The 25,276-nt window shown below is 51.2% G+C and overlaps 1 protein-coding gene across 1 annotated transcript in view; it reads right to left on the bottom strand.

The window, feature by feature from the left end:
- The window catches only part of CUX2 (cut like homeobox 2), a gene marked incomplete at both ends in the record, with an annotated part of 62,299 nt that extends 37,353 nt beyond the window's left edge, over window positions 1-24,946 (bottom strand). The window contains one exon of the mRNA XM_082293182.1: window positions 24,884-24,946. Within this exon, the coding sequence (XP_082149308.1) occupies window positions 24,884-24,946 (63 nt within the window). The remainder of the gene's footprint in view (window positions 1-24,883) is intronic.
- Between the last annotated feature and the right edge of the window lie 330 nt (window positions 24,947-25,276).

Genomic DNA, 25,276 nt, shown 5'->3' with positions numbered 1-25,276 from the left:
GCACCGGCTGCTCCCGGCAGTGTCAGACCCTGGCGCTCCTGAGGCAAGGGCAGGGGGTGGCACCCAGGGACAGGTGCCCACTGTGCCATAAATCCTCCATTTACAAACCCCCTCAAGGTGAAAGCAGCCCCTCAGCTGCCAAAAGTGCCACAACCTCCTTTACCTCTCCCCTGGGGAGGGATGGGTTCAGCACCTCAGGGGCCCCGGTGCCCATTTTGGGGGTGAAGAACGTGTCTGACCCCCCAAACAAAAGCAGTGGTGGGCCAAACGATGCCACACCCCCATCCCACGAGGATCTCATGGTCACTTTGCCCGTTTTCCATGGATGGAGAGGGCAGGCCGGGGCGGGTTTCCCGCAGCAGCCCCCGGTGCCAGCGCGGAGCGGAGGCGGTGTCTCTTTGCCTGACCATAACACTGCATCATCCTTTCTCTTCCTATTTTCAGTTTTATTAGCAAAGCAGCACAATGTTTATACGAGTGGGTATTACATTTGCCAGAACAATTACGCTATGACAAATGGCACATCAATGTAATCCATCAACTCGGCCCAGACAGGAATCCTTTATCCCAGGCTGCCATTAATTCCCAGCCGGGTCTCTGGGGTCCCATGCGTCAGTAACCATGACAACCCCGGGGACGCCGGGCGGCGATGGCATCCTGCTGGGAGAGATGGGAGAGACGGGCACCTCAGCAGGGCGCTGGGATTTCACCTTTGGCACTGGCACACCAGCCTTGAGATGGGACATGGGGGAGGCATTCGTGGGGTGAGACCCCTCCGTGAAGGGAACCAGGAGCCCAAAGGCAGGGTGGGGACACCAGGAGAAGCCGCAGTGGGCGGTGGCACAGGCGGATGGTGGCACTGGAGGATGGTGGCACAGCCCAGGATACAGCAGACAGCTCCCATGGGGATTCTCCAGGGTCTCACATGATGACTGTGCTCACATCCCCTCTCCCCACTGAGGACAACCATTTAAGGTGCTTTTCCTCAGCCCATTTCCATGGAAGTTTCTGGAGCATCTGTTAAAACACATCACCAGTGACTGAGATAAAATTAACCAAAGGAATCCAATGTTGGATCCATCCAATGGCCATGGAGAACAAGCCTCAGCCCTGCAGGGAGCCAGGCACAGGGGGACAGGGCTGGCATGTGGCATGGGATGGTGGGATGGCCACCATGGAGCTCTGACATCCTGCCCCGTACAAGCATTGGTCAGGGGGTGTCCAGAGGGCTCCTGCCCAACCCCTCTGCCTGGAGCCACATCCCAGTCAGCTCTGAACCCCTCCAAGGACAGAGGTCCCAGCATCTCTCTGGTCCACAGCTTCAGTGGATGAGCTTTTCCCTTCCATCTGCATCCCACAGGATGGAGGCCCTTCCCCAGCACAGACACCTGGGAGCACACATCTTTAGGGAAACACAAGCTTGGAACGAGCTGAAGGATTTGGGGTCTAAACAGCGAATGCAGAGCTCTCCTCTGCTTCCCACTGATGGTCTTTGGGAGAAGACTGCAACTTCCAGGAGTTTCTACAGCCCGTGGTGGGTTTGGAGCCGTGAGCAGCACCTCCAGCGCGAGCCAGGATCACGTCTGCTCCCTGAGCACCGCATTTGGAAGTAACCAAATGTCTCAGGTCCCACCAGAACAAACCCCAAACTTCATTATGAGACGATATGGCAGCACCAAGCCCTAGCCAAAACCACCTGCCCCTCAGAAGGCACATCCTTGGCTTCCCAAATCCACACCCAGAGATGCCTCAATGCTCCCCCCAATCTGTGAACACGCAGCTTGGCCACTTCATCACGAAAAAAGGAAGACAAATTCCACCAGGCAAAACTTCCCAGGAGCCAGTGCATCCCCCAGAGCCAACTGCTGCTACTCAGGAGCCAAAACCAAGAGGAAAAATCAAACCCTCCCCACGGCCACGCTCTTCGAAGCACCAAAGGGTTTCTCCTCCTCTGCCAAATCGATGTGGCCCTGACCCAAAGGTGCACGCAGACATCCTCACCCATCTCCCCTGCTTCATTAAGCCATTCCCAGAATCATCTCATCCCCATTTATAATGTTCGATACGTGGTCTGAAGACTTCTCTAATCCAGTAATTAGATGCAACGCTTCAAGGGATGAAACTGGGAGGGAATTTCACTCAATTACGCTGCATTTTCCAAGGCCCTGATTTCAAACCCCCTTCCATTGCCTCCATCCGTGCTGAGAAAGGGCTCAGCTCACTTCTGGGAAAGCAGATGGATTTGGGGGGTAATGTCACCACCCCAAACTCTTCATCCCGCTTGGGATTCCCCCTCATCCCAGCACAGATATCCAGGAATATCCCTGGAGCACCCCCACCCAGCACAGAGCTATCTCTCTTCCTATCCATCCCCAAGCAGTGCTGAGCAGAGAGGAAAATCGAGGTTTTCCCCATTTTTCCGTGGGTAACACCCTGGCTGCTGCAGATGCCACAATAAAAGCATTTTCTCTCCAGCCTCTCCCACGTGCGGGGCCAGGAGATGGCTTTATCCCCCTGAATCCTGTAAATCATCTCAAAGCCATCCTCGTAATTTATAGGGAGGACATTAAACATTATGGCCACTGACGGCATCAAATTACGCTTGAAAAATTGAGTTCTGCCAGAAAATGAATTTAAAAACTAAATTAAATTAAAACCTAACTAAATTAAAATTAGGTTTCTAAACTAAAATGACTTTTTAATATTTTCAGGAGGAAAAAAAAAACCCACCACCCTTCTGTCAACTAATAAAATTTGCCAGTGTCTTTTATAGCTGACAAGCCCTGTCTGAGAGCAATCCTGGTGATGCTGCACAATAAATAACTGGGATAGAAAAGGTGGAGGAGGATGGGATGATCAGCTGTGCCGTCTCAGCTCCTTCAAAGGGGGCTGGGAAAGGACAGAAAGACCCTCAAGACAATTAAGAAAACCATCATAATTAACACAATCTTGAGCAAACACCTGGATGGGGCAAATCCAGCTGTGACCACAGCGTTGCAGTGATGTTGACACAGGCCTGGTGCACTTGGGATGTTTGGGGATCATCCCAGCCCATGGATCATGCATCATTCCATGTGGACACTTGGCTGGGGGTGTTGGAGGGAGCTCTGCTGATGCAAGATCCAGGGTTTCCATTCATTGGGAATGAAGGCATTCAGATATTCTTTTCCCCAGGTCCATTCCTGCCAGATCTGCAGGGACTCTTCACATCCAACAAATTGTTGTTGCTCTCATGAGGATGGGGAACATGGACCAGACCATGCTGGCCCATGGATCATGTGTCATCCCATGAGGATGCTCAGTCACGGGTGTTGGAGGGAGGTTTGGGGATGCAGAACCAAAGGATTGGGGGAAAGATATCTCTAAATGCCCTCATTGCTAGGTAGGAATTTCCTCTGCCAGATCTGCAGGGACTCATCCAATCCTACAAATCTGGGTTTGGTTTCTCCTGGATGGTGACCACAGACCACATCACGCTGGACTTGAACAGAAACACCAACACTGAAGCACCATAAGGTGCCACCTACTCAGCTTCTCTCCCAGCTCAAGGCTCCGAATCATCAGCCGAAGCTTCCTAAAGTCTCTCCCCGGTCATTAATGGCGGTAATTAATTCATCGCGCTTTTTAAAGAGCGCTCGATGTATGAGCTGCCCGCTCGCATCTCGATCTGGGCTGTCAGGGCTGTGATAGAGGAGCTGCACACACAGCCTGGGTGACCATCCGTCTATCGATCCTCGGGGCAGGCACATTTAACACCAGCGCCGTAACAGGACGCGGCCAAACGAGCTTTGGGAGACGGGAGAGATCCAACACGGGGCCGGCGGCTCCGCCAACACCTCCCAGCACCCAGGAGCGATGCAGGGATTTGGCCCTGGAAGAGCATCCAGAGGAGTTACACCAGGAGGATGCTCCGGATCGCAAACCACCCTTGCAGGCAGGGAAGAGGCTCAACAGCAACGGCAGCTCCTTTTAAATGTTCTTTTTAATCTCTCGATATTATTTATTGCTCCGTTAAATTGGCAGCTCCCTCAGTGGGGGACATTTTCCTCCCCCCGACTCGCTGCTGCTTCCCGAGATGCCAGACTGGGGGCCAGCCTGCGAGACGCCAACCCAACGGTCCTCTTTCAACAACATTAATTATCTCGAGCTTTCCATAACAAAAAAAAAATAATCTTGATCCCACTGGCTGCCAATAGTGGAGGAGCTGGCGGTGGAAAAGGCTTTTATCTCCACATCTCAGAGAAGAGCCTCCTTTTTGATCAGTCAGGGTGGCTTTTTTTCTTCCCTCTTTGTACATTTTGAACTTTATAGACTGATTAATTCCTCCTATCACGGTAAACTGCTGTGTATACTCTCGAGTGTTGACTTGATTTTCTTTCTATTAAAAAATAAATATCTTCATAAGAAATTAAAAGAGCTGAGCACATCTTCGCTCTGTAAGCAAGCTGGGAAGAACCTCAGCCTGGAAGAGTGGGATGGAGGAGGGGAGGGGAGGCACGTGGAAAAGACTTCTTTATTTTAAATTAAAGTTTAGGATTAAAGGCATCAGGCTTTCAAGAGTTATTGTGAAAGCCTTTTTAAAAGTCCCAAGTGCATAGTCCATAATCTTCTTTTAAATGGCTAAATTTAGAACCAGAAGCCCTCCAGCCCTCCGAACTCCAGCCCTCCACGTCTGGCGCACGGCACCAGCGAGGGCTCGGAGGCTTTTTGATATGATCCCTATTTCACAAATACCAAACAAGATTTACACTACTTTTGTAAGCCCTGGCTCCACAAAGCCCAGCTTTGCCGGGCTCAGTATCAGTCAGATAACAAACAAGTGCCTGCCCCCGCTGCCCATCAGCACAAGGGATGGAGTCAGGAGAAAAAGATTGCAGACATTGAGTTCAAAAGTTAATTTCTCCGGCTAGGCAGGGAAGGCAGAGCCAGGCACCATCCCAAATATCGACAGGCCACATCAGAAATTCCATTTATTGTTATTTATTCCCTACTTTTTCATTTTGCCAAATTATCTTAACCCTTTGCCTCTTATCACGGATCAATGGCAGAAACTCTGGTTGGTCACAGAAAAATAAGGTTTACGTTTTGCTCTTTTACTTTGCAGTTTCAGCTCCGCAGTTGTGTCCAATACACAGAGAATTTGACTGTGTTTGCAGCTATTTGGGTTAATAAATGCTTCCAGATTTATGGTAGTTATTCATGCAAGGACCACATTACACGTAAATCAATACCAGAATGAACTATTTGCTAAAAATATAAATACCATGTTTAGGCTTCAATGATATTAGCAAAGTGGGATTGTTTGGGGCTGTACGTAAAATAACTGCACCTGTTGGAGTGATCAAGAGGATCAGAATAGTGCTCAATGTTAGTCCACCCTAAAAATAAGAAATATCACCAACAACTGCTCTTCCAGAACAGCTCCCGAAGCCCCAGGGGGCTGGGAGACTTTGCTCTCCATCCACATGAATGCACAGTTACAGAAATCAGAAATAATTGCAAGTAAATAAAAATAATTTGCAATTAAAAGGCAATTAACGCATAAATAAATATAAAAGCTGCTGCAAACCCACTTGCAAGGAGACGCCAGCCTTTTTTGGAGATCTGACCTCTCCTGCCCATCCATCTCCCAGTGCAGACCAGAGCTGGACCCACAGGTGGCTGCTGGTGGCTTCTCCACTCCAGCCTGACCATCCCCATCCATCTCTTTGGCTGGTTACAAGGGAAGGAAGCAGAGACTTGGGGTTTATTTTTGTCCTGGTTTTTGGTTTTCCCTCTCCAGCCAGTGCTGGGCATCCCCGTCCCACAGCAAGGACGTGCCACCCGCGCTGTGGCAGGATGGGTGTTGGGAAAAGGACCCCTTCCTGTGGGATCCAGGGCTGTGCTGAAGAGAGACATCTCTCCCTGTAACTCCATAACTCAGAATAAAAAGCCGAAGCTCGAACACAGCGCAATTAATGCAGGAAGCATCGATTCCTGCGTGGCACCAAGCTGGCTCATTAATCCCAGGTGCTCCTACAAGCCAATTCCAGCACTGGCCTCCCCGCAACGGGAGCCAAATGGGAGAATATCAGAGGCTGAGATTCCTTCATGCTCTGACCTTTCATCAGCACCGAGCTTTAGACTCCACACACCCGCCACCCTTCCCAAAACCACGTCAGCTCCTGGTGCTGCGGAGTCACCATCCTGGGAAATGCCAGCACGGGGCTCTGATTCCAAGGGCAGCATCCCACCTGCCTCTGCCAGGGACTAGGGTCACACAGGGATGTCTTTTTGGATGTGAGGGACAAGCCACCCACACGTGCCTGGGCTCAGCTCCTGCCACAGGATCCTTGCAAAATCCCCCTTAACCCTTCGGTCTGCCCAGCAACACCACATTCCCCCCAGCATGGATGGACACAATGGGATGGGGGAATTCCCAGAGCTTTTGGGAAGCTGCTGGAAGTCACTTAACCCCTACAAACCATCACAGACCAAGGTCGATGCTCCAGTGCCACCTGGCCAGGAGAGCATCCCCCCATGCTGGCTGCTGGCTCCAACAGCCCTTGCATAGGGTGTCCTGGATGTAAACACACAACTCAAGCAGACAAAATATAACCCTGAGGGGAGGTACAGTTGCCTTTTTGACCCAAACACCCCCAAGCTGGCAAAGTCTGAATGCAGAAATACATCCCAGGCAGCCAAAACATAACTCCGAGGAGGGGAAAAGCTGCCTCTTCACCCCAAACACCAGGCTCTGTATGGCTGGAGGCTGGAAACCCTCTGGAAGCTGCAGAGAGAGAGAGAAGGGAGCAGCCTGGCTGGATCCAAAGCTTCCAGCACCCAGAACATCCCCACACAGCACACAGGGCCACATCCCTGCATGGGGGACGGATGCAGCAGGCGGCAGGGAAGGCAGCAGCATCCTCCCCTCCGGAACAAATGCCAAATCTGGTTTGCACTTGACAGAGCCTGACAAGACCAACAATCACAGATTAGTAGGAAAACTTCTTGCTTTTCAACAAAGGTTAATAAATAGTGACAGCATTAAGTCTCTTCTGATTAACTATGCTGAAAGATATTATTGCCGTTTGGAACACGGAATCATTATTGGATTAACCACAGTGTATAAAAATGAAATGTGAGTTTTAATCTCCAGCACAGGCCGGGCAATGCGGAACAGCTCCCTGCTATTAAATTCCCCAACTCTGGCTGTGGAGAGATTCCATCTAAACCACGTTGCCTTTCCAGTTTTGGGTTGTTTTTTTTTCTTTCCTCAACTATAACGAAGCCACCGCGACTCGACTTGAGAAGCTTCTGAAAACGAGCCACAGGTTCTGGCTAAAATTAAGCCCCAAATCCCCTGTCATTTCCCAATCCAGCATCTCCTGTGGAGGATTTTGCTGTGCTCCATCCCCTGGCATGGAGCAGCCAGGGAGGAGGGCAAGGAGCAGGAATTGCTGCTCTAATTAAGGAGGCACTAAATTAAGCACTTCTGCCCACAGGTGACCACCCCAGTGTTTCCTCACCTCCTGGATTTGGGCTGAGACATCTCAGGGGGCAGTGCCTGAGGCCAAGGCAGGGACAACTCCTCACTGGGGTCAGCAGTGCCAGGTATCCCAACAGGAATCAACCCATGGAGGGATTTCCACAGGGACAGTCAGTGGAAACAGGATAGATCCAAGCCAGGGATGGGGTGGGATGAACACAGAGGGCACTGTCCCCAGGGCCCTGATCCCAGGATGAGCTTCCTAGTCACTTTAGGAGACCCATGGTGTCATAAGGGACATCCCACTCCCAGTGCCAGGCTGTGCTTGCTCCATCAGTGCCTGGCGTGGGGCAACAATGGGCATGGGAGATGGGGATGGGAGACAGGGATGGCTCAGCTGGAATTGACCTACAACAGTCACCTAATCCAAGATGTTCAAAGGGAAAAGATTTTCTGAGAAAACAGTTAACAGGAAAACTCCCAAATCCAGAAGGCTGAAGGCAGTTCCCAGGCTGACCCCGCTTGTGTCCATCCAGGAGAGAGGGAAGGGAAAACAAACACATAAAGCTCAGGATTTGCTGTAACTTAACAATTTCCATACATCACATCAATTCTCTTCAGCTGCTCACAGGGCATTTGTGCACAAGCTCAAGGCTCAAAATAGAGAGAAGGTGCTGCTGCATTTAATTAGACAGACTTGGGCCAAATCCAGGCACGGTCCAGCCTAATGCCAGCAGAGTGATGCCAGGAAGGAATTTTACCCATTTCTACTTAGAATTATCTACTGAAAAAGAAAAGCTCATGACTGAGAATTTTGTCAGCCTGCGGGTGTGCTTGGGATTCCTCCCTCCAGGCCTCCCACCTGGGCTTAAAATACCTCCAGGCTTGGCCAGGGGATAATATAATAAATATCAACCTATAATGAATTACAGGTGAAAATTGGAGGGGAAAGAAGGCAAGGCCACATCCCATTCCCAGAGAAAGGATGGATGGGGGAGTGGGGAAACACTGCAGATCCCATCACAGCCCTGCTGGAGCTGTCCTGGATGAGGCCATGGGACAGGACTCGGCATCCCAGTGAGGACACCAAACCCCTGAGCACCCAAAAGGGCTGCCTGCCTCCCTCTTCCTCAAAAAAACCCCAAACTAGTAGCAGAAGTGGTTCTTTTTCACAAACCCCCATCACTTTTACAAAAAGAAGAATGCGTTTTCTCCAGAAAAGGCATTTCTGAAGATGGAAATTCTGGGGAAAAACAAATCCAAACATCTCCCAAAAGAGGCAATTTCTGTGGTTTTATTTTAGGAGGATTCTCTCCCTTTTATCATTCCCACTGTTGGCTTCACACCCACCTTACTTCACTGCTCAGCACCAGGACTGGTTTATAACATGACACAACAGCTCCACTATTCCATTATTATTATTTTTTTCTTATTTTTATTTTTAAAACCCTTAAGAGCAGCTGCTACTTAGCACCAATTGAAACCCCTTATCTCCCTTTCTGGATGAAAGGGGGGATCTGTTTGTTGTAATAAAACCAGTTTGCACCTAGATCAAAGCCTGCACTGTTTGCATCGTCGGGAAAGTGTTTGACACTCGTGTCAAAGTGTCAAACTCTTTCATTACCACGCAAAGAGGAGACACTTTGACTAGAGGAGATAAGATGTTTCCGTCAATCAGCATCCAGAAACAGCCTCCCTACGATGATTAAAAAAATATAAAATAACAAGGTGGTTTCAGCCACAGCATCCGAACAGCGGCGGTGCAGGGAAGAAATGGAGTAATAAATAACGGGATGAAAGCGAAGCTCAAGAGCAAGGCATGAGCATCCCACCATGCTCCTCCTGGGGTCACCAGCCAAGGGGGAATTCCACCTGATAAATGGGAAAAAGCAGGGAAAATAAAGAATCATTGCCCAAAGGGAGAGGGGACACTGGTGCCGGCTCATTCTGCCATCAGCCCGTGTCCAACATTTGAGGATGGAGTTTGGGGGATATATCCCTGCCCTCACAGGTGGGAAAAGATGAGTCAAGCCTGAGAAATGTCAGAAAGTCTAAAAACAACCCAATTCTCTGCCCACAGAAAATCCACATAGGAGCTGTTGGTGGTTGGAAAGGCTTTGGTGAAACATCCTGAAGATCTGTTGCTCCCTATTTCTGCTCACTCCTCCCTAATCCATCTCTTACAGTAATACAGAGTTGGGGTCCACATGGTGACACGTAGACCTTGGACACTCATGCTTGGTGCCAGGAGGTGGCACATTGCCAGCAGTGTCACTGAGCTGTGCCAAAAGCAATAAGCACCCTGAAAATGGGAGCTTCTTAAGGATGGGTGCAATTAATGAGTCTGTTCGGGGGAAAACAGAGCTGGAAGCAGCATCCAGCAGTGGTGGGGATTAGAGAAAAGCCTGCTTGGACCAGCCACGTTGGAGTAGCTATACAGGAGCACTTCATCCATATGTAAATACTGCTACCAGAATTCCAGCACAGCTCCAGCCCCCAGAGCGATGAGAAGTTATCAGCTGAGCAAACTCTGCTTGTTTAATTTTCTGTTGCCTTCAGGCACATTCACCTCGCCCAAATGCTCTGCCTGGAGGAAGGAGACATTCCTCAGGCTCCCCCTCCCATAGGATCCACATGGATTCACAGGAGCAAGAGGAGACCGGCCTCATCCCACACTGAGGGTATTTCCCAGGTTAATTCAGGTTGAGCTCTGGGCTGGAGCCAGTGCAGATGCAGATCCTCTCCACTGACCTCTTTGCAAACTCCTCCTGCAAAATTGGCTTTTAGCAAAGCCACTTATCACCTTAACCATCTATTGATTCCCTGACTCCTGGCCAGAGCTCTCAGGATCCAGCAGCACAGGCAGGAGGAGCCGAGGAACACGACAGCGAAGGACGGCACCAAAACATGGGGTCAAAAAGGAGGCTCGAGGAGACCTTCTGGCTCTCTATAACTCCCTGAGAGGAAGGAGCAGCCGGGGTGGGGGTCAGGCTCTGCTCCCAGGGAACAAGAGGGAGCTGCTCCAAGTTGTGCCAGAGGAGGTTCAGATTGGATATTTGGGAAAATTCTTTCACTGAAAGGGTGGTCAGATACTGGAAGACGCTGCCCAGAGCAGGGTTGGAACCACCATCCCTGGAAGTGTTCAAAAGGTGTGGCACCTGGGGACATGTGCTGGTGAACATGGTGGCATCGGGTTAATGGCTGAACTCGGTCTTTCCCAACCTTAGTGATCCCATGGCTCAATTCCATCACTGGGCTGGGACCTGCCCAATGCAGCGCAGCGCCAGGACCCCATCCCTCATGGCAGCTGCAAGGAGAATAAACAAACAACACCCTCCCCACCAGCATCCCTCCCCAGGGAATCATTAACGTGACACATGTGCCACCTAAACCCGACAGGGACAGCCAGGAGTGGCCGGGAACAGCAGCACCAGGACGTGGCTGCAGCAGGAGCTCGCTGCCTCCCGCCTTTCCCAGCACTATCGATCTCCCAGCAGTTACAGCCAGTATAATTTTTGCTTAGCTTCAAATACCTGGCGATCATGAATTCTTTGGCCACAAGGTTATAAAGCATTCTCTAAAACATGAGGAAAAGATTAAGCCTGCTTATAGTTAATAATATACTGTACACTGTCTATCAAGCTGGCTGTTTGCTATTGAGAGCCTACTATTAGACACTTATTTAAAAGGCCTTTCAAGGCTTCCCAAGAAAGTGCAGTTATGCATTTTTTTTCTGGCAAGAACTACTATAGATAAACATCAATTCACTCCTGCGGATCACAGTCGCAGTAAATAAATTTTTCAGGAAGCTAAGTTCCATACAAAGCTTCCTCAAAGCTCCCATTTCACACCACATCAATGTTTTGGCCTCTGAGAAAGAAAAAGCTCGAAGATTGCTTTATCCAGAGCTAAATTATCAATCGTGGCTGCTTAAGAAAAAAATAAAAAAGAGAGTGCTTCAATGAGAAAATCGGAGTGGGAGGTACACAGCACTTTGGCTAGGTGGTGATGCCGGGTGGAGACAAAATGGGGAAAGACAGGGATTTGCTGGGAATGGATCTGGACGCTCTATGATGGCGTTGGCAGCTCCAAAATCATTGCTGCGGCTCCGCATCACGATGGTGAGGAGGGAGCAATGAGCTCCGGGCCAGCTCAGCAGCCAAAGCCTGCACTCCGTTCTTTTACAGCTCTTGGAAGTGGCAGCCTGGGATTATCCATTATGAAGTGTGTCACCAAAAAAGCCCCACTCCGGTTGTAACCGTAACAGCCGCAGCTCCTTGGATCGCTCGCGGGGGTGGGATGGAGGGAGAGCTCAGCCCATGGATCCACAGCGTGCCAGGAGCACCAACCCAGCGGTCCAAAAGTGCTTTTCAAAGCAGCTTCCTGGGATTCAGCCATGGGATAGGAAAGAGGCACAGGAAAAGCATCTCAGCTCACCCCTACCTAAGGATGCCCTTGTAATTTTGGTGTCCCACGGCGTTGCCACCCGCTGCCCACCCAATAACACAGTCCTTGGGGGGCACATCCCAACCCTGAGCTCCGGGACCTGCTGGCACTGTGGGAGCCAGGGTCATGCTAATATCCAGGACACTCCATCTGCTCTTTAAATAAAGAGATGCTGGGCTCTGTCATTATGGTTTAATTATTAGCCTAAAAAAAGACCAAAAGGCAGAAACCCTTCCAGGCTCAGGTTATGCATCCTGGTGGGAAGGGGATTCTTCAATAAGAGAAGGGATGGGCAGAGAAGACCACTGCTGTCAAAAGGTAAATTTGTATGGTCCCCACAGTGAGACCTAATGAACCCAAACACCCTGTGGTGCCCAAAATTATTGCAGCATCATACTTGGCTAAATGGCTCAAAAAATCAAGGAGGAAAAAGGAGAGGATGGTGCGCAGGTCTTGGGAATTCCGGATCAAATCCATGCAGCTTTGGAGCAGCACATGGGGTTGTACCTGGGATTGGCTGGGGTACAAATTCATACACCCAAAATGAATCACAGAATAAAAAATGTTTTGGGTTGAAAGGGACCTTGAACATCATCTCTTTCCTCCCCCTGCCATGAGCACAGGGACCTTCCACTATCCCAGGTTGCTCCAAGCCCTGTATAATCTGGTCTTGAATACTTACAGGGATGGGAACCCTGGAATAAACCCTCAGCTGCAGAGGAGCAATCCCCTTGCATGGCCTCAAAGAGCAAAGGAAGCAGCAAAGCACCACTTCCAGCCCCACCTGTGCCGTTTGCTCCCACCGTGGCAGACCCAGCTCCCACAGGGCAGCAGAACCAGCCCTGGAGCTGCTTTGGGTCAATCCTGTCTGGAGCAATGATACTAAAACCCAGGGCCCATCAGCGATTCATTCACTCAGCTGCTAAACACAAGGACAATTTTTGGAGTTAATAAGTTACCAGAGGAGCCAAGAACTGGGCAAGTCCCCAGAGCAACTCCCACTGCCCTCATCAGGCACTAAATCCCATCATCCCCATCAACACTTTCTAAGCACCCTTATTTAATAAAAACCACCCAGCAGCCCCTCTACTCTTTGCAAAACTGTTTTTCTTCCAACTTCTGTCAGAAAATAAGCAGCAGATGCTCAAGAGAAGAAGCACATTTTCCATCACTAAAATAAACTTAATTTGGAAGTCCTGAACTTGTGACACCCATTGCTCTCCTGCAAATAAACCCGCCAGGGATGATATAATTTGCATATTTAACCTTCTCATGGTGTTAATGATTTTAGGAGAGGCTGATACATCACCTGTGTCCGCTGAGAGCAAACACCCATTACCTGCAGAGTTATTTCCAGGTTGTAGGAATGAGCCCTTGGGATTATGGCGCTGTAATAACTCCGGGCACCGCAAAGCTCCAGAGGAAACCTTGGAGCGAGGCTGGTTGTGACCAAAGATCAGCAAACACAGAGCACGTGGGTGCTCAGCTGGGAGCTGGAATAGGCTGTGGCACCCAACAGCATCAGGAATCCATCTCCATGTTCACATCCCCATCTCCAGGATCCCCAGCACCAGCCAGAGGCCTCAGCACATTTCTCGCGATGCTTACATCACCACCTCATCAAATCAACAAAAAAGCTACGTCTATAAATTCAGAAATGCTCCAAAAATTTTAAAGAAGAGGCCACACTTTCAAGAAAGAAATGAAGAAAACAAAAAAAAATCTACCAGGAGCAATTCCTCCCCCCTAGCCACAATCCTAATTGATCCGAGAGAGAATATTTATTTAGGTTAAGGAGACAGCCAGAAGGCACAAGTTTTAAAAGTAAAATCCCAAAGGGCTCAGGACAAACCCATGCAAATTATCATCCCAATGAGTTCTTATCTATATCAATATCTGCCAGTGACAGAGTTCCCAGCCAGCCCCCACAGAGCCATCTCTCCCATGCTCTTCCCAACATTACACTGATGAGACTTTTAGCTTTTCTGTTATTAAAAAACAGAATTTGATTTTCAGGGAGTCCTGTGATGGTGGCTGTTAAGCACTTGACTGGCTTCAAGCCAAAATTTTGACCCAGCGGATTCCAGTAAAAAAACCTACTAATTTATTATTAAAAAATAATATTTATTTCCTGCATGTCTTTACAAAAAGAAACACATGCAGTTTATCAAGATGCAGTGAAATATGTCAACTTTGGAATTTTCTAGTGCCCAAGTAATCAAAACCAAATAATTTAGAAAATAAATAAATGAAGTTTTTGCCCAGGTGCCCCACTCAGTATTTAACTTTCCATGGGGATCCAGCTCTTTTTAATGATGAAATCAAAAGCTATTCCCTCAGAAACTTTACTCACAGGCAGGAATTCAACCGGGATATTTCTTCATCCCACCAGAGTTCATTCCCTGCTCTCCCACAAGCTCATCCTGGTGGCCTTCAGAGAGGGGAGCTCCACGCAGGATGCTCGGGAAGAGGTGAATGAAATACCCCCAGAATGTCAAATTTTCTGTGTAAGGTTTGGCGAGCGGTAAGTAAATGTTTTCCATCGATAACAAGATAGTTAAATCAAAGCTTCAGCGGGCCCTGAGCAGCAGCATGGATTTCCCACCCAATCAGTGGATGGATCAAATACCTGGCACGAGGCTGCAGATAATCCCAGCGATTTATTTTGGGGGAGCCAGGGCCAGGGAAGGCGGGGGGGAGGCTCCAGCCCCGGCGAGGATTTGCGTATTAGTAAAAACAAACAATCCTGTAAATAACGAGCCCCTCGTCCTGTCTCCACCACGCTCCTCTTATTGAGTGAGTCAGATGTTCTGCTGATTAAAAATTGATCCATTTCAAAATCTAATCAACAGAATAGGATTCTTTCATATGTTATCAAGGCAGATGCTGACAACAAAAACCAAACCTGTTATTAACCCATGAACCCCGATGACCTGAACCTGGCTGGGCTCTGCAACTGTAAATTATTCAGTAGTCCAAGAGCAATACCCGTAAGCCTGATGAATTTACGCCCCGACCGGAGCTGGTGGGGGTTAAAGCCAATATCACAGACCCGGGGGTCCCTGGGGACACGGTTCATGACACGCTGCCACTCTGTGTCATGCCTGGGAATACATTACTGGCATCTGCTCGCCTTCGCCTTGCAAATGTCTAGCCCCCTTTTTTTTTTTTTTTGGTAGGCTTTTTTTTTGTTTTTAAATGACTTTCCAGCTTCAGCACAGCCCTGGGGGGAGTGGAATCCCTCAGTCCTGCTGGTCTCTGCTCAAACCCTGTGTCACCACCGCCACGGAGCAAATGGTTTGTGTCCCTGCTTCAGCCACAGCCCAGCACTCGTCGTTCAGTGCCTCACTCAACCATGAGGAACAGGAAAACTGGGGGGACAACTGGGATTTATCTTGATTTAACTCATTGTTTTTAAGCCCCATTGGCATCCCTGGCCCACGCTGCTCAACCCAGCATGGAGACATCGCCATGGGGTGATGCCACTGCTTGGTGGCATCTCACTTTGTGGGCTGGTGACAGTCCTACATGGTCACACCAGGGCACTCACGTACTGCTGGCTTGTCCCTCCCCAAAACCACCCAAAAGATGATGATGATGCAGAGAAACCCCAGCTCTGACACACATTCCAACTCGGAATCACTGCCAGAGGCATCACCACAGCATCACTCGGTTCCCCAAGCCTCAAACCAACATCTTTCTCCAAGTTTTGGGGGAAAGCAGCAGTTTTAAGCATAGATTCTAAAGCTTTTTGAGGCAAAACCCCCTGCCCAGCACTGCTGAATCCTCTATTTCCTCCCTTGAGCCGCCCAGATGCTGCCCCAGGCTGGCTGATCCTCCTGGCTGGAATCAGAATGGGAAAAAATTGGCGCCGCATAAACCAAGTTCAAAGATGACAGCTCTTCTCTTAAACAGTAATATATTTATAAGTGTAATGACTTTCTGACCTCTCCTTAAAGCCCAAATAACCCCTGGGGAGTCCCCTCAGACTGGCCACAATCGATCCTGGCTGGGCTGCAGCTCCCAGACAGTGGCACCTCCTGGGGCGGCTCCAGGTGGGAGGTAAGACCCCTCCTGCTCCCCCCAAAATTCCACCAGGTGCCAGCACCACGCTGGGGTTGTTCTGTTATTTAATAGTGAGGCCCCACCATCCTTCACCCCACAACCTCAGGGGGAGCCCAGCTGCCACCATAAGGCTAAAACCACCAAATATTGGCCTTTTTTCTCTATATTAAATCCAAAAGAGCTTTAAAAACTACACAGAGCACTGCTGGCAGTGCCCACAGGGATGCTCCCGGACACTCTGGAAGGGAAGCCCAGGCTCTTCTCCAGCAGGGATTTTGGAGCAGTGTGCCCTTCCTGGCATGCTGGAGTCACAGCCCACTCCTGCAGCCCCAATGTCGGTGCACAGACGTCACCTCCATCAATTCTGGATCCAAAGAGGACTAAACAACCAGCAGAAACAGAGCCAGTTTTATCCTTTTTAAAAGCCTGCCTGGATAAAGACTCCTGGCTGGACATCCCCACCACCAGAGCAGGTGGGTTCCCCCTGCTTTGGGATCCCTGGATCAAACCCCGGCAGCTGCATCCCCACATCCCTCCTTGTGCATGGCCCAGCCTGCACTGATCCCCTCAGCACTTCAGCATCCTTACAGGGATGTGCCCACGGATACCAGAGTGATTCAGACATGGAGAGCACAGCAGGGTTTTGTCTCTTAATAAACCAGATTTTCTATAAAATTCCATTATACCACAAGGCAAAACGGGCAGCAAGTCTTGGAGGAGGAACTGAGGGATGCATCCAGTCTGGAGCAGCCCCATCCTGGCCCAGCCAGAGATCCATGCCCACACTCTGCAGGGGTACACAGGAACAGCTGCTGGTTTGCCTCACCATCCTCCTCCTCCTGGCCGGGGCAGCCCAGCTCACCCAGCACCGACCTCGGCTCCCTCCTCCCCATCCCATAATCACACTTGTGCAAAGCCGCTGCCATACATAAGGAAAAGAGGAAACATCCTTGGAGAGCCTCACAATCAGACAATTTTTAAGATCATGGAGCATTAAACCATTCCCAATAGGGTTTACTAATCAAACAGCCAAATCCTTCATAACCAACCAATCCCTACAGAGCAATTAAATCCTTCCCCTTTAAAACACTTGGCACGCCGTCTGGGGAGAAAAAGAAAAATTTGCAAAATTCATTTGATAAATTAACCAGGGAAAAGAAAGAAGTGAATCAAGCTTTGTTCTTTTCATTTTTTTTAATTATGGAATTCACAATGCCTGAATAATGTTTAATAAGAACTATGAAAATTCCTAACAGTATTACAACACAACACAAAAGAATTAACCTGGTTACCGTGAAAAATTGCATATTTAATTAAGAACAGAGAGTTCAAAACTATCCAGAGATTTCAAAAGTACCGTTGCCTAAGGGGCTAAATTACACGCTCGCAGTGCTGCTAACAGGGCTGGAGCGCGCAATCATTACCCAAGTGTCCCCATTAAGTGACAATGGGCAGATGACATCAAATTCATTTCAAAAGCAACAGGAATTGAAGCGTTCGCTTGGGTAGTGGAAAGGAAAGCGACTATCCTGCTGGTATAAACCAGACCCCTTGTTGATAAAGGCAATAATTAAAGAATAATGTTAATTAGCTGCTTTTATTTGAAGGAAAAGTGCGGTGGCAGGAGACGCTGCCTCAGCGGCGTGTGCCGAGCGGAGAGCGGAGCCGGCAGAGCCGGACACGTGCTGGAGCCGTGCCCAGGGCACAGCCCCGCCGCCCCGGGCACACGCAAGCCCTCAGCTCTGCCAGGAATGGGACTGGGAGGAGTTTGGATGGGTTGGCATCAACAGAGTACAGCCCCGCTCTGGTGCCAGAGGAAGGGAATGGGAGCGGAGCGGCCACAGCATCCCACTCCATCCCATCCCAACAAATGTGACATCAGCAGCCACTCGTGGGGAGAGACCCCCGCAGACTCACAGAGTCATGGAGTGTCCCGAGCTGGAAACAGCCGAAAGGATCAGAGTCCAACCCCTGCCCCTGCATAGGCACTCCAACAATCCCACCCTGGCAGCGCTGTCCAAACGTTCCTGGAGCTCTGGCAGCCCTGGGGCCGTGCCCGAACAGCCTTTTCCTGATATCCAACCTAACCCTCCCCTGGATGCAGCTTACCCCCACCATCCCGAGGGAGAGCTACAGCACAGGGGTCTCCACCAGCCTGTCTCCTGGAGGGCACCATTCTCCACTGACCCCATCCCAGCCACCGTGCTGGGCATCACAGGGGGCTTTTAGCCCAACCTGTGCCCCCACAGAGCCCACGGCTTCTGCCTCAGTCAAGAAACTGGGGGGACGAGAGGGGTAATAATGACCCAGCTCCCAGGGCTGCAGCAATGTTTGTGCAGCGCTCCCAGAGCCGCAGACGGAGGCAGCTCTCCCCGTCAGCGTGATTAATAAGGAATAAATGTCCTCTGCAGCCAGGCTGAGCAATAACACCCCGGCTCTGCTCCGTGCTTACAGCACACATTACAAGCCCTGCTGCCAGCGCAGGTAATACTTTATTATGTTATCCCGGTGGAAGAAAACAAAGGATGCTCGAGGTCCTGACTTTGGTGTAAAACCACGGGAGCGTTACCAAAGGCAACGGCGGCATGCTCGGAGCGGCTGATGTACGGCACAGCTCCCACCAGAGGGACATTTATCCGGGGTTCAAATTGGTTATTTACTTTTTTGGGGATCTGTGTTGCAGGAGGAATGGCTGGCACAGGCACACGCCAGGAGTTAAATATTAAATCGGCCCCGCTCTCGCTTAAATCACAGCAAAGTCAGTGCTCAGGGGTGCTGGGGCAGCTTTGGGGAAATCACTTAGTGCTGCACCAAAGTAGTCAAAAAAATAATTAAACAGCAAGGCCATGTTAAAGAATAAAAGGCACCGAATCCATTTTGGGAGGAGGTGTCAGCACATCCAGGGAAGCTCAGCTTAAAAAAGCCACCGGTGGTGGGAATATTGAATATTGCAAAGCAGGAGTCAGGCAGGCACAGCCAAAATAATTCACATTAAATACAGAGATGAGGTTGAAGGAGCCCATCATCACACACTGCCCTTCTGATGGGGATCCTGCCTGAAAAACTGGGCTGAGCAGTTATTGCCTCCCATCACCCTCCATCCTGAGCTGGGACTTGTGGGCACAGGATGGGACTTGGCAAGCTCTGCTGGAGCTCTTCCTGCAGAGATGCCCCCGAGGACCCTCTGGATGGGCAAACAGTCCACCTTTCTCCAGAGAAACTCAATGCTCAGCCCTGTGCTCCCACCCACTGAGCCCTGAGACATGGGCTGAGGCACCCACAGCCCCCATTCACCCCAAACCCTCCCCCAGCACCAGAGCCAAGCCAGGAGAGGGGGAATCACATCCTGAAAGGGATCTCCAGCAAGCCAGAGCCAGCACATGGCCAAATCCTGCTTCCCACATTGTGCTGTCTTGGAAATACAGAACAAAAGCTGCAGGAAAACGTGCACCACAAAAAAAAAAAAAGGTTATTAGAGAAAACTCAGTCACAGATCCTGTTGCAACACACAGGAAAAAGTGTTACGAAAGGGGAAAACTTTTTAATAAAGTCTGCAAGTATATATTCCTCCTTTATCAACCTCAAGATTTATTGACCTGAGGAGCCATATTGACTGAATAAATCTTGATAATGACCCCAGCAGAAGTCAATACCTGCTTATTATCTCCCAAGTTGGGGAATTACATCTTTCGGTAATAGGAACAGGATGGTACAAAATGTTCTGAGAAACTTCACCAGGGCTTTTGGGGTGGGGAATGGATGTCTCTAATGTGCCTTTTCCTGTCCCAAAGGGAATGTGCTACACCATGAGCTGCAGCGTGGGTTCTGTCTCGAGGTCTGGTGTGGGGGGAGTACACACCCATCGCTTCCAAATCCTAAATAAATCCCATTTCAAGGCATGCTGAGGAGCAGGATGCTGCAGCTCAGCCTCCCTCCCTGCAAACAATGGCCTTGCAATTTCAATTTGCTGTGTTGTGGAGGCAGCTCCCAGGATAATTCCCCGAAATTTGGGATGTAGGAATTCCTGCAGCCAGGGATGTGGCGCCATGATTACACCAGCACCCAAGGGAGGAGGGGAGAAGCACCAGTGCCATCCCTTGGGACATGCAGCCACCTCTGGGAACCCAAATACATCGATTTTCTCCAGCCAGCAAAACCAGGAGTGGAAAAAAGGGGAGCAGAGCTGCCCTTGGAGCCCCCAAACCCACAGGTAAGCAAAGCCTCCTGCACATAAAGATGATGCTTCTTTTGCCAACAGCCAGCTTCCCATTCAGCAGAGAAAACAGGAGCCCTGGGACCAGCACACACAACACTTTGCCTGTGTTTTTATTCCAGGTCTCTGCAGACAGCAAGAAAAATTAACTGAAGGGAGCAGCTCTGTGCCAACATATGGAGGGAGATGCATGGCGAGTTCCGCAGGCTCTGCTGAGGTTTTCTAGTTAAGCAAGTGCCTCCTGAAGGACTGGCGGGCTGGGAGTGCACTGCCTCCTAATCTGCTCGTAAATAATAATTGGCATCACCCAGGGCTTTAACATTCTGCTCCACCTGCGGCGCAGGAGCCGTGCCCAGCCCTGCCAAACCCATGCCGAGGTGATGCCACAGCCCTGGCACCCCTGGGAGCAGCTCCCTGCTCCCCATCCCGTGGGGCATCTGCACAAGAGGCACCCCATGGCCCCCACCCCTCACCACTGTCCCCCACTTCAGCGGGCACAGCAACCCTGAGCACTCCACTCTGTTCCCACACCCCTCTCCAAGCTGGGACACCCACCAGGAGAGGGCAGGGCTTGTGCTGGTCCCTGCAGTCCCACAAAAATCAAATTATATTTCCATCCCTGTCCCCTATCTGCCTCTTGGTCACAATCCCTCTCTTCCCCTCCTTTTTTCCAAGGCCACAGAGACAATCCACTAAACTGGATCAGGAGGCCAGCATGTACATCTCTAATGGGCTGCAGCACGCACACAATTAATTAATGGATTTATTAATTAGGGAAGAAGTCACTCTCCAGGCTGGAATTGGGGTCACCAGTTTCTAAAGTGAGAACTGTGGTGCTAAAGATAAACTCTCATTTTCTGCAGCTCTTCTTGTCTGGCAGCATCTCAATTATTCAGCCAGAAAAAAAAAATAAAAGAAAAAAAATCAGATTTCACTTCAGGAACTTCACAGTCTGACTTTCTGGCAATGCTCAATCCTGACCCCAGAGCAGGTGGGACCAGAAACACGGCCCATCTCCTCCTCCCTGCACATATATAAATTGGAAATAGTAGAAATATCAGGTATTAATGAAGGATTTGTGGGGGTGGGATGGATGTGGCACCTCAGGCTGTCCCAAGCTGGGAGCTGCAGTGGAGGCACAGAGGAAGGGGACACCATGAGGTGACAATAACAGTGACATTCTGAATGCTCCAGGCACCGAGGTTTGAACTTGTTGATGTTGGAGCATCAGCATTTCAGTGACCAGTTCAGCTGGACCTCCTTAGGGCACATGGAAGGAGCATTTCCAGCTGCCATAGACCTCGATCCCTAAGGAAACAGAGCTTCTGCGTGAAGGACAGAGGCGTCACCTGTGTCCCTACCAACAGGGCACAGCCCTGCAGGAGACAGCAGAGAATCCACCTGAAGAGCTCTGGTCACTGGGAAGCTCCCAGGAGGAGCACACAACCATCAGACAACAGCCAAGCCAACCATGAGACAGACATCTGCCGAGGCCCCGGCTCCGTCAGTGCCACTGCGCCCAAATTCAGATTAATTGTTCAGACCAGATGATTCCGCAGCCAATGCTCCCCACGCCCCACTGCACCGGGAGCAGCTGGAGCCACTGGAAAGCACAAACCGCATTCCCAACCTCACAGGACTTCTCAGCCAGCCCCGGGCACTGCCTGCACTTCCATAAACCCAGAGATTTCAGCTTGGAAAGAAAAATCCCTGCGAGACAGGGGCACCCAGAGCCCCCTTGGGCTCCCCCCACTTTTGCTTGGGCACAGTGGCCACAGCCACCATCTCAGCCTCCAGCAGGGATGGAAGGTGTTGGGTGCTGGAGATGCTGGAGGAAACTGGAATGTCCCACCAGTCTCTCCATAAGAGCCCTAAAAACACAGAGAACCCTGAGCATTTGCAGAGGTGAAGCTCCCCCCAGTCACAGCCCCAGAAATGCCTCGGCCTCCCCCCAGGGTTATCCTGCTGCTCCACAAGAATGCAGTTAAGTTTATTAGTCCAAGCTCCAGGAATGAAGCTCCAGCCAAGAGGACTGATAGCTTATTTACTGCTGTCGTCTATATAAAGCAGAATTTTGACACATTGTTAAATGATGCACATTTAGATAAGTCAAGCTGTCATATCATTTAATGGATGTCTAAACTCCCTCTGTAGCTGATATGTAAAATTTATGCACTCCAGAATATCAGAAGGTTATAATATTTTAATCACATCCACAGTTGTGGATTTTTAAATTTTTTTTTTACCTCCTTCTCCCCTAAACTTTAAACAGCAAAAACACTTCATCAACCAGACCACGCTCCGAGGCTCCCGGCTCTCCACCATCCGGCAGAGCCGCCGAAGTTTCTGCCCAACTCCGGCACGCGGAGAGAGAGCATTTGCATTCCGGGAAATAAACCCAAGAACATTTTATTTGACGAGAACCAAAGGCTTGGAGCCGTGTAGCCAGAGCTCATCTGCATAATGAGATGTGAAGACATTTATAAAAGATGGCTCTAATCGCTCTCGCTCGCCGTTGTATTTATTACCCCAAATCAGCAGCTCGCAACTCTTTGCCCATTTTTTGCCGTTTTAATGCAGAACGGGTTGGATTGGAGCAGCACCCGGCACGCAGAACATTCCATAAATCCATACGGTGCTGACCAGAACGCAATAAACCCCGAGCAAATTAAACCCCAAAACCCCCATGAAGGTATGAATCCCGCTCTGACTATCACACACAAGAAAGCTGTAAAAAAATACTGCATTAGTAATGTACACAATAAACCAATCTCATAACCCGGTGAAATACATCTGGTATTATCTTTGATAGAATTTTATCTCTTCTCATTTCCGCGACTCTCTGCTGTAAAAGGGCTCAGCGCCGTTTCGATCCGAGCGCTGCCGAGTGGCACATTATCCCTGTGTTTTCCATATGCCCACCATTCATCAGGGCGGCTCAAACTCTGCCATTCCCGGCCAGCCCCAGGCCACCAGAGCTGCTCAGACACATCCATTAAAAAGGAAGGGAAAAAAAAAAGGAGGGGGGGAAGCTCTTGGAAGAATAATAAATGGATTACTTGCCTTCCTTTTTTTTTTTCCTTCCCCCTCTTGTTTTCCTTTTTTTTTTTTTTTTTTTTTTTTTTAATGGAGGGCATTAGGCCAAGCTGGCACAAGGTCACCTTTCCCAACGTGATCCCGGCGAGGCGGCAGAACTGCTGCCTGGACAGAAGTCAATCGCTGCTGCTCCCTCTCCAGCTCCGCACCCGGCCACAGGCACCGGCCAGGCGGAACGGCGGGGAAGGAAGCAGAGCCGCCACCTTCCAGCCCACCTCTCCCTCCGGCAAAGTTCGCCCCCGACAGACCCACGGCAAAGTAGCTGCCAATATTTATCTTTAAATAAAGGTTCTGCGCGCACCCAGGAAAAGTCATTAGCGCGATTTAGCGAGGAACGCTTTTGTATCCGAAGCGCTTAGAGCCGTAATCCCTTCCCGGCCACAATGCCAGAACTGAGCAGTCATGGCAAACCCACCGGCCGAGGTACCTGCGGTACTTTTCGGGTCGCGTAGCGCAGATGCAGCACGTAATCTGCTTAAAAGCCAAAATGTATTAATGCTGGAACTGTTGATCCAGTACCGGAGCCCCATAAATCGCATTTCAATTTGTTTACTCTCCTCCGAAGCATGCTGCATTTTAAACTCCGGAATATCCTACGGGGATAAACCCATTTAATATCCGTGGAAATGCGCGTTTCGGTTGTTGTAGCGGCTCCAGGTTGGGTTTCATCCCATTATGTCGGGAGAGCCATTGTGTTAATTATCCACCTCCTATTTAAGGTGCGCATTTAAGGTCACAAACTGTCAGCAGCCCCTGGCAACCTTCCCCCGCACACGGTAACAAAGGACTTACCGGGAATTTCACAGACCGAGGGTACCACGGTGGGATACGGCGGCCGTGACCTGCCCGGAGCCACAAAGGAGCTGCCTCCCCCCCGCCGCCTCCATCCCCGGTCCGAGCGGCACCGCCTGGTACCGACCGCCTTCCCGGCGCTCAGGGCTGGCCGAGCCCCCGCACCGGCCCCGCGCACCGGCCCTGGATAACAATGGGAGGGCGGCGGGGCTCCGGGCAACCCCGCTCCGCCATCCCCGCATCCATCACCGCAACCGCGCGGCTCTGCCCGCCCCGAGAGCGCCGGGGGATGCGGGGACCGAGCCGCTCCCGCTGCGGGCGGCTCCGGGGACACTTCGCAGCCCGCGGGCACCTGCGGCTCCGCTCGGCGGGCGGGGACCGCCAGAAACTTGGCGGGGCGGCGCGGGGGGCCGCGCTCCCCGCAACTTCATCCCGCGCAACTTCCCTCCCTCCTCTTCCTCCCTCCCTCCCGCCGGGGCGGAGCGGCGGCCGCCCCCCGGCCCCGCTGTCACCTCGGGGGCGGCGGGGCGGGGGCCGGGGCTCCATCGCGGCTCCATCGCCGCTAGCGCTGCTCCATGCTCTGCTCCAGGCTCCCGGGCGGGCGGCGCCGAACAAAGAGCGGCGGCGGGGATCAATTTCTGATACCTATCGATGGGGAAGGGCGGGCGGAGGGAGGGGGGCGGGCGCGGGGGGAGAGGAAGGGAGGGAGGGACGGGGAGGGGGGGGGGGGGAGTGATCCGGGCGGCCACCCCCATCCCTCCCTCCCGCCCGCCGCCAGCCCCGCGCCCGCCGCCGCCACCGACCTGGAGCCGGCGAGCATCAAACCGTGTCCGGTATCGACACATCGATCCCACGTCGGCGGCCATCTTGGGGGAGCCCGGTGGCGCGGAGGGGCGCGGAGCAGCGCGGAGCGAGGGGGGGGCCCCCGCCTGCCCGCCCGCCCCCACCGGGGGCGGCCCCGCCGCGCCCCGCCCGCGCCCCGCGGCGAGGAGGGATGGGGCACCCTCCCGGTCCACCCCTCTCCCCCTCGGGGCGACCCCCGAGCATCGCCCCCCGCGGCTCTCGGACATCACCACCGCCCCCCCCCCCGCCATGTCTCAGTCCCGGGAAGGGGCGCGGAGCCCTCCGGGCGATGGATTTTTCCCGTCCAAATCAAGGTTTTTAGCTGGAAAAATCACCAGCCGGAAGCTGCCAGT

The sequence above is a fragment of the Coloeus monedula genome (assembly GCF_965178545.1).
Source record: "Coloeus monedula genome assembly, chromosome: 18".
Lineage (NCBI taxonomy): Eukaryota > Metazoa > Chordata > Aves > Passeriformes > Corvidae > Coloeus > Coloeus monedula.
This window is presented reverse-complemented; position numbering and strand designations above follow the sequence as displayed.